Below are 9,667 nucleotides of genomic sequence, written 5' to 3' on the forward strand. Positions count from 1 at the left end.
TAATTAACTCAAAAGTGAGCAGTCCCCTCATGCTGTGCCACAGACATGGGCTGCAGGGAGCCCTGGGTGACATGGGCTACAGGGAGGGGAGATGGCACCGGAAGGTTCCGCAGCAGTTGGGATGGCGTGGGGGCGGGGCTGGTGGTTGGCAGAGGGAGTGCTGTGGTAATGAGTCAGGGTTACAGTTTCCCTCCACCTCAAGGCCAAGTTGCTGCAGTTAAAAAGGATGAGAAACCCCCAGACTTGAGAGGATTTTCATATTAATGTAAAATATCACTATTCCATAATTACACAGAAAACAACCAAATTGGATGAGATTGGATATTTAGGTGTGTAATTTAAGGGTGTTTTAATATCAATAGTCACTAATTAGAGAGAAAAGGGGGAAATCTGAGGGATTTGATCAATATCTGATAATTAGCAAAAGAAAAGGACAGTAGCAGAGGGGACTATTGTGTCTATCAAATAACGTTCAACATTTACACACAAATGGCAACAGGTGAGGAGAACATTAATATTTTCCATCAATATTTGATATTCAGAGGGAAAAAGGATGAAATCCCAAATTTTATACTAATACTCAAAAAGCAAATATAAAGTGGTTGTTTCCTCCTGCTCCCCACCCTGCCCTCTACGTGGGCAGTAGGGGGTTCTGGGCAGCGTCCAATGACCTAAGCACGGAGAGGAGGATGGAGCCAGAAGTTTCCGAGGCAGTTGCAAGGGGCAGCAGCAGGGGAGATGCATGGGTAATGGAGTCTGAATGGGCAGAAGGCTGTGTACTGCTTTGGGGCTGGGGAGTTTTATTAACATAAATGAAGTAAAACACTTTGATTCCCAAATATGCAGGGGGTAGTTGACTGAAAAGAGGTTTAATTCCCTCCCACACCAACCCCCTGCCATCTTGGGTAACCTGGAAGTTACCTCAGTTAAAAAATGGAGAGGAAAAAAAAGGGAGAAAATCTCAGGGGATTTTATATTCAATAAATAAATAGAAAGTGCTTATCTCCCACTGGCTTGAAACTGACATGGGCAGCAGAGAGCCTTGGTGATGCTGCTGTAACAGGGGAAGGGAGGATGGAGCCAGAAGGTGCTGGGTATTTGTGTAACAGATGGGAACAGAGGGCCACCAGGGCTGCAGTAGGGCACAGGCACTATTTCTCCATGTGTTGGGGCCCAGCTCCTGGAGTCACGCAATTACAGCAACCAAAGCTTTCCTAGGGGAAAAAAGAGTCAGTTTGTAGCTCTCACAGTTGCAAAGAAAAGCTTGAAAACATGACCTGAGTGTAACTGAGACAGCACTGCTACCTGAGTGTGCAGCAAACCTGGGACACTTGCTATGAGAGGGGGGAGCTGTCCCATGCTCTCTGCTGCCAAGCCCTCCCCAGCAGAGGGCTCTGAGTGTGGCAGGAGGGGAAGTGCACAGCAGGCCCCCTACCAAGCAGGTACAACTTGGCTGATAATAAGGAAACCCCTCTGCTCCTTTCTTCCCTGTGTCCACAGCCTCTCCAGAATGCCCCCACCCCCAATCGCACTAAGAGGTGGGCAGACACAGCAGCACCACAATATTTTGCTGTACCTTGATTCCAAGATTGCCTAAATCCAGCCCTAGCAACTGCAGGGGATGGGAAGGTGATTGGCAGCTGGTAGTTGGGGCAGGAAGTTGGGTTGGGTTGGATTGTTGCAGAAAAAGCACTTGTTGGGATGGGATAAACTGGGCTGGGCAGACTCTCCCTCAGGTGCATGGTTCTGCCCTTCCCCACCTGTGACCCTGCTAGGGCTCTGTTGCTGGAACAATATGACTGCTACACTCCTACTCCAGAAGTGGCTGCATCTCAGCATGGCGGGGGCATGAATGCCATTTGTCCCAAGTGTCTGGGACTCTTCAGATAAAAGTCGTGATAGAAGCAAAAGGTGTTAAAGAGTAGTGCCCAGGGTGGCTGGAAAGCTCTAGCTAGTGGGGAGGTATCCAGCCTAGCAGCGAACAGCCCTCTGCATGGGATGGAGGTGGAGGGTGATCCGCTTCCATGCTTCTCATTCTGGTAGGGGGAAAATAAGTCAGAAAAAGTATAGCCAATTGTGACATTTGCAGTGGGAGAAACCATACTACTCAACCTTATTAAAAACATAAGAGGCCCCATATTGCATTACCCAAGCCCCTGAGCCCTCCTGTCGACATATCACTGTCTGCACCCTGGATTAGGTTGATAACTATGTCACTCAGGGGTGTTGAAAATCCACATGGACTTAACTCCCACTACAGACAGCACTATGTCTTTGGGAGACCTGTCGACATAGCTGCCGCCTCTCAGGGAGCTGGAATACCTACAATGATGGTAGAAGCTCTCTTCACTAAGCGGTACAGTGCTGCAACTGCAGCATTTTAAGTGTAAACACACCCTAACTCTCTTGCTCTGTTCAGCTCTCAGAAGGGAACATTCCCATGCCCTTTAATTTCTCTCCCTCTCTGCATTATTGATTTCAGTCACTGTGTTGTGGCAGTCTGGGGCCAGCTCTCTAATGCTGAACTGTTATGGCATGCAGGTACAGCCTGGTATGTGGATCTGCCCTGCCCTGCCCTGCAGGAAGCACAGGGACAAACAGTGCCTCACAGGTTCCCTCTCTGAATTCTCATCACTGCCATTCTCTAGGCACGGTACATAGCTTGGTCTAGAACCCTCACTCAATGTAATCCACCCTGCTGCTTGCTTCTGGCAGGGAACTGGTGCTGGAGTAAAGGATTCTAGTTCCCGACTAGACAAGCAAATGAGCACTTTCCCCCACCTTTCTTGGCCCTCCTTTTCACAAGCCCATGCCTACCCTTAGCACCAGGCTTAGGAAAATGTCAACCTCTCATCCCAGTTCCCAAGCACCCCAGGAACAGAACCCCCTCCCCCTGCCACCTCCAGAAGACCAGCTCCGACCTGCATCCCCCTTCTACAGCTGACTGCTGCTGTCAGAGTAGATGATCATAATGGTCCCTTCTGGTCTTGGAATCTATGAGTCTATTTAACTTTGTTAATTAGAGGCACATTCTGTACTCAGACTCACTCCTGGCTCAGGGACTCTAAGGGCCAGATTTTCAAAAGCATTCAGCAGCTCCCATTGAGAGCAATGGAGAATCTTTCCCTCCCTACTGGGAAAAACAGGAGCTGCTGAGTACAGAGCTCTTTTGAAAATCTGCTCCACATTTTGAGTGGTGAGCACTCTTGCAAGTCTAGCCCAAATAGACAGAGCCCTGTATGGACACAAAATTTGTATCTGCATCAGATCCACAGTCCATAAACATGGTCTGTGGATATCCACAGATTTGCAGGGCTCTACATATAGAAATTGTAATTCAGCCATCTGCACAGAATGAGTCTGACATCCTTGAATTAAGCATCAAGAAGTAGCAACATTAAGGCTTGATATTCATCCACCATCCCAGTGCATCTGCATTGTCATCAGAGGTTACCTAATAGAATGTCACTGAATACATCATGAAACACTTCACTAGGACTTAACTCCAAGGCAGATTAACTCTGGTATTTAAACAGTGACAACGGTTTAGGACAGAAAGCAAGGGTGAACCTCATGCCCAAATGAAATTCTAGTGGCAATTTTAGGGAGCCAGAAAGGGATGGGCCCCAAGTGGGGATTTGTGAGGGAAGAGACACACATCTGGGCTACGGGCGAGCTTAGAATGGGCCAGCACAAGAAGGCACATAGGTAGCATCTGGAGTGAGCAACGAAGGGAATAATTTGAGCAAGGGATTGTGGCAGCTCAGTCTCTTTTTAAGAGAGAATAATAGATTAAGAATTAACAAATAATTAAGGAGTTCAGGATTCCTGAACAGCTACAGACTGATTACAAACACACACAGAGGAGTAACTGACTGAAATATATGGAGGTAGGTTAAGATGTCTGAAGGAGTCCAATTCTGCATCTCTTAGTAGGTAAGGATGATCCAGAGAGAGAAATGAGCAATGCTGCTGCTGGGGAGAAGGAGACAGGCTGCTCCCCTCTGGACATGTCTGGCCTCTTGGGATGGGGAGCCACATTAACTCCGAGTGACCTCTTCAGCTCACAGGTCACCTGAATTCTGCCATGAATTCCCTGAACTAAATACATTTGGGGTGGGGAACAGAAGATAAATTAAAGCCCAGAGACAGTAAGAACCACAAGAACAAAGAAATGGAAATGATTTTTGGTTTAAACATTTTGTTAATCGCTATTTGTTCTACAGTGCATACAGAGTCCCCATGTACGACTGCTGGGCTAGCACAGCCATGTCTATTCCAGAAGAGAAAGGAAGGGAACGGTAGTAACTAAGCAGGCTTTTTAAGGTAGAAATGAGATTCTCCTAACACCAGAGTGGGAGCTGGCCTCATTTGCCTTTGACCGAAACTAGTTAAAAAGAGATGTGAATGTGCTGCTGCTGGAGAGAGGCCCTTGGTACACACAGCGTGAAAGCTGTGCCGCAGTCCTCTCCTGGAAGAGCCACTTCTAGCACCCCACTCAGTCCCCGTGGCCTCTGCCATAGTGAGCCCAGTCTGGGTTAGTCCCACTGGTGTTCTCAGGGGCGTAGACACTCATCCTACCTGGAAATGGCAAGAAACCTACAATCCGTTCTACACAGGCCAATAGTAAAAATTTAACAAGACACACACACACACACACACACACCCCTTATCCTACCAGCTACTCGCCCTCCCAACACCAACCCGTCACTGACCAGCCCTAGTCCCAACCACTAAAACAACCAATTCTCCCAAGAACCAGCACCTTCCCCTAACGATCCCTGCTAAAAAGCCATACCAGTTCCCTCCCACTACTCACCATCCCACTAACCCCCAGAAAGCAGATCCCACAAGCACGCAGCTCCAATCTCCTCTAGCTACTGCCTCCTGCTGCTATGATGGACTTTCCTTCCCTCCCCCAACCCCTAACATGCTTGAGTGGGGTAGGGCCATAAAGGCAGGAAGGACACAGGGTTCTCTCCTGTGTGGGTTCTCTGATGCCTCTTGTGGTGGGAGCTGCGGCTGAAGCTTTTCCCACAGTAAATGCACTCATAAGGCTTCTCTCCCGTGTGGATCCGGTGGTGCTGGGTCAGGGTAGATTTGTCAGTGAAGCTTTTCCCGCAGTCAGAGCATGTGTAGGGTTTCTCTCCCGTGTGGATCCTCTGGTGTCTGATCAGGTTTGAACTGACATTGAAGCATTTCCCACAGTGAGTGCACTCATAGGGTTTCTCTCCTGTGTGGATCCTCATGTGCTTGACCAGGTCCGAGTTCTGGCTGAAGCTTTGCCAGCACTCGGCACATGTGATGGGGATCTCAATGGTCGAGGTTTTCTTCTTTGATGTTTTAGTTTTTTTAACCTTCCCAATGGCAGCGCTGTCCCGCTGGGTGCATTTGTCCTGCTTCTTCCCTGGAGGGCTCCTCAGGCGCCTCTTGTGATGGGAGCTGCGGCTGAAGCTCTTCCCACAGTCGATGCATTTATAGGGCTTCTCACCCATGTGGACGCACTGGTGCTGGGTCTGGGTCGACTTGTCTGTGAAGCTTTTCCCACAGTCAGAGCAGCTGTGGGGTCTCTCCCCAGTGTGGGTTCTCTGGTGACGGATAAGGTTTGAATTGATGCTGAAGCTTTTCCCGCAGTCGATGCATTTATAAGGTTTCTCCCCTGTGTGGATTCTCCGATGATTCGTAAGGTCTGAGCTCTGGGTGAAGCTTTTCCCACACTCGATGCAGATGTTGGGCCTCTCCCCTGCATATGTTCTCTGGCGGACGATGGTGTCTTTGCGTTTTCTCACGCCTCTCCCGCGGTGGGTGGATTTACCCTCTCTCTCCTCCGAAGGGTTTTGCTGCTGTGCTTCTGACCTGCCTTGACTCTTAAGGGATTTTCCCTGGTCTAGTTTCTGAGAAACGTTTCCTTTGGATCGTTTTGGAAACATCTCAGGCAGTTCCTCTCCAGCAAGACTTTGAAGATTCTCTTGCTTTGTTATCACTCACGGTCCTGTCACCTGCTGGGATAAGGAGAGAATCCGGACACGAGTCATGCTCCAAGCATGGGCAAAAGGAAACAGAATAATCGGTTGACAAATTATTTTAGAACTGAGAGGGCTCTTTAACTTCACAGACAAAGGTGTAACAAATCCAATGGCTGGATGGTGCAGGCAACTGAGCTCAAAATGGAATTAAGGCACAATTTTTAACAACTTCCCAAGGGAGGTGGTGGATTTTCCATCATTTACAATTTTTAAACTAAATAAAAATTGGATACCTCTTTCTTAGAAAAGAAAGGAAGAGAAGAGAAGAGAGCTCTCTAGCTCAGCCACACGTTATTGGGCTCAATGCAGTAATCGCTGGGTGATCTTCTCTGACCTATGCTATACAGCAGAGGTTCTCAACCAGGGATCTGGGGCCCCCTGAAAGGGCCATGAGCAGGTTTCAGGGCGTCCTTTAAAATAAACCAGAGAGCAAGGCCAGTGTTAGATTCATTGGGGCCCAAGGCAGAAAGCTGAAGCCCAAGCCCTGCCATGCGGGACTAAAGCCAAAGCCCAAGTAACTTAGCTTTGCGGGATCCCCTGTGGTAGGAGGCCCTGGGCAATTGCCCTGCTTGCTACCCCCGAATGCCAGGTCTGGCTTTTAATCTACTGGATATGCAGAAAAACAGTTGCTGTGGCATAGGTGGGCCGTGGAGTTTTTATAGCATGTTGGGGGGGACTCAGAAAGACAGAGGTTGAGGACCCCTGTTCTAGAGGAGGTCAGACTATGCCTTCTGGAGTAACCACCTGAGCTCATAGTTGCCCTGGGTACCCGCTAACCTCTCAGGTTTTCTGTTATGACTGTCACTGATGTCATGTATTAATTTATGGGCCAGTCCTACAACTATTCACAGAAGCACACTCAAGGCCTCATTCCCCATAGCCTTGTACTTTAGAGTCATTTACACCGGTGCAGATTAAGTGCAAAGTGGGGGAAAACCACAACCATTTCAGATTAGCAGTCACTACACTTTGCAGAGCAGAGGGTGAACCACACAAGATGCAAGGCAAGAGGACCCAGCCCTTAACTGCCAACTCCTTAGGGCAGGGGGACATCTTTATTTGTTTCTGCAAAAAACCCAGCCTGCTCGTCTGTGGGCAAGACTAATAATCAAAAAAGCCATTTTATGGGATTCCCCTGACATTATCCCCAAGGGCAGGGACTAGGCCAGGGGAGGGCAAACTATGGCCTGCAGGCTGGATCCAGCCAGTCAGAGCTTTGGATCCAGCCCATAGGATTGCCACCCCCGTGCCGCTGCAGGCCCCACGCCACTCCCGGAAGCGGCTGGCACCATGTCCCAGTGGCCCCTGGGGGATGAGAGGCAGAGGGCTCTGCACGCTGCCCTCGCCTGCAGGTACCTCCCCCGAAGCGCCCATTGGCCACAGTTCCCTGTTCCCGGCCAAGGGGGGCTTGGGGGGGGGAGGTACCTGCAGGCGAGGGCAGCGCGCAAAGCCCTCTGCCCCCCCTCCCCCAGGGGCCACAGGAATGTGGTGCCACCTGCTTCCGGGAGCAGCGCAGGGCCAGGGCACGCAGGGAGCCTGCCTTAGCCCTGCTGCACGCCGCTGCCACCCCGGAGCCACTCCAGGTAAGCGGCGCCAGGCCAGAACCCACACCCCTCCTGCACCCCAACCCCCTGCCAGGGTACATCTACACTACCTGCCGGATCAGCGGGTAGTGATCGATCTATTGGGGATCGATTTATCGCGTGTAGTGTAGACGCGATAAATTGATCCCCGATCGCTCTCCCGTCGACTGCTGAACTCCAGCTCGGCGAGAGGCGGAAGCAAAGTCGACGGGGGAGCCGCAGCTGTCGATCCCGCTCCACGAGGACGCGAAGTAAGTAATTTTAATTCAATTTAAGATACGTCGACTTCAGCTACACTATTCTCGTAGCTGAAGTTGCGTATCTTAGATTGATCCCCCTCCCCCAGTGTAGACCAGGCCCCACACTCCACACCCCTCCCTGTACCCTAACCCCTGTCCTGAGCCCTCTCCCACACTCCACACCGCCTCCCACACCCTCCCTTCCGCAACCCAACCCCCTGCCCTACATTCATGGCCCTGCATGCAATTTCCCCACCCAGACGTGGTCCTTGGGCCAAAAAGTTTGCCCACGCCTGGACTAGGCAGAGACAGCAACTGGCTTTTCCTCTCTCTGCTCCTCTAGTTAAAAAAAAAAAACAAAAGAAAAAAAACCCACACCACACAAGAAAGTCAATTTTCAGATGGGCTTTATATAAGGTAACCATAGCTATGAATAAGAGTTTTTAAAAGGCAGCTTTACTAACTGATGTATCAGTGACCGCAGCACTTGGAGCTGGGCTGGGCAGATTCGGGACCCAGGAACTCCCCTCCCCAGTTCTCTCTCCTATTGCCCCTTTCCGGGCTCTCCTTCCCCCGCTGCCCTCCCCGCTGGCTGGGTCCAGCCCAGGGGCATTTCCTCCCCCATCGCTGGCCTGGCTCCTGGCAGCGCGAACGAGAGCGAGCTGCCATGCGAGGAGCGAGCAGCGCTGGGGTTGAGGAGGGGCCATCTGGGCAGAGTCAGCGCGGCTCCCTTTGCTGCCCGCCCCCCGCACTTTCCCCAAGTTCCCTCTTGCAATTACCTGGAGTCTGCGGCTCAGGAGCTGGTGGCAGCAGAGCCCGGGGCTGCCCCAGGGGCTGGTTTCAGCCCGCGGAGAAAGTCCCCCCGGCTAGGCACAGAGGGGCGGTAGGAAAGGGCTCTCCCCGCACAGCAGCAGCGACGGCGGCTCAGTCCGGCTCACAATGGAGGCAGCAGCCCCAGCTCTTGACCCAGGAAGTTCAATCCCTTATATCCTGGTCAGAGGAAAGCCAGAGAGACTCGGAGAATCCCCCTCCCCTTCCTTTGCAGTAACCAGAGGCCAGACTAGCCCTCTAATGACAACAGCTTCTGAGCACCGTGTTAATGCACGTTTGAACTGCAAATGGCTTTTCAGGCTTAAGACCCATCTGAGAAGGGATGCAGGGGGCAGGTCTTATCTTGGCTGCCCGCATATACTGGGATGTAACTGGAAACTGGGGCTGGAAGAGTTGTGATGGTGACATCAAGGCGCGGGGGGGGGACTCCCAGGATATTCAGATGGGAGTAAAATGTATGGTGATGTGAAAATGTCCCCCTGGCAGACTGACATGCACACTGTGTAGCCTGAGCTCACTGCAAACACCAAGAGCTCCTTGCATCCCTCCATTTCCCCCATGAGATTCCTGCATGTCACCCTTCCATCCCTCTCTATTGGTAGGGTGACCAGATAGCAAGTGTGAAAAATTGGGACAGAAGTGGGGGGTAATAGGTGCCTATATAAGAAAAAGCCCTGAATAACAGGACTGTCCCTATAAAAATCGGGACATCTGGTCACCCTATTGGTAAGCCAGAGGGCTCAGTAGTACCCCAGTTCCAGTTTGCACCCCGGGGATCCCAATGTTGTAGTGACACTGGGAGACCAGGTCAGTCCAGGGCCACAGGCCAATTCACTTGTGTATTAGTAGAGCTCAAGGTATTTGTATAAGTATGAAGCAACAGAGGGTCCTGTGGCACCTTTAAGACTAACAGAAGTATTGGGAGCATAAGCTTTTGTGGGTAAGAACCTCACTTCTTCAGATGCAAGAAGACCCTCTGTTGCTTTTT

At 50.9% G+C, this 9,667-nt stretch overlaps 1 protein-coding gene across 2 annotated transcripts; it reads right to left on the bottom strand.

Moving 5' to 3' along the window:
- Nucleotides 1-4,181: 4,181 nt before the first annotated feature.
- On the bottom strand, nt 4,182-8,798 carry LOC115271326 (zinc finger protein 436-like). Of its 2 annotated transcripts, none has more exons than XM_029913088.1 (2): nt 8,628-8,798; nt 4,182-6,002 (listed from the first exon to the last, which is right to left on the bottom strand). In XM_029913088.1, exon 2 carries the CDS (start codon nt 5,928-5,930, stop codon nt 4,926-4,928), a length of 1,005 nt encoding a protein of 334 aa, XP_029768948.1. In that variant the 5' UTR covers nt 5,931-6,002; nt 8,628-8,798; the 3' UTR covers nt 4,182-4,925. The 2 variants fall into 2 exon arrangements, with proteins under 2 accessions (XP_029768948.1, XP_029768949.1); XM_029913089.1 differs by lacking the exon at nt 8,628-8,798 and adding an exon at nt 6,260-6,296.
- Nucleotides 8,799-9,667: the final 869 nt, after the last annotated feature.

The sequence above is a fragment of the Terrapene carolina genome, unplaced genomic scaffold, assembly GCF_002925995.2.
Source record: "Terrapene carolina triunguis isolate 2854851 unplaced genomic scaffold, T_m_triunguis-2.0 Scaffold448, whole genome shotgun sequence".
NCBI classification, from domain to species: domain Eukaryota; kingdom Metazoa; phylum Chordata; order Testudines; family Emydidae; genus Terrapene; species Terrapene triunguis.

Coding starts and splice junctions, on each gene's coding strand:
- LOC115271326 (XM_029913088.1), bottom strand. CDS start 5,930: ATGTTTCCAAAACGATCCAAAGGAAACGTTTCTCAGAAACTAGACCAG.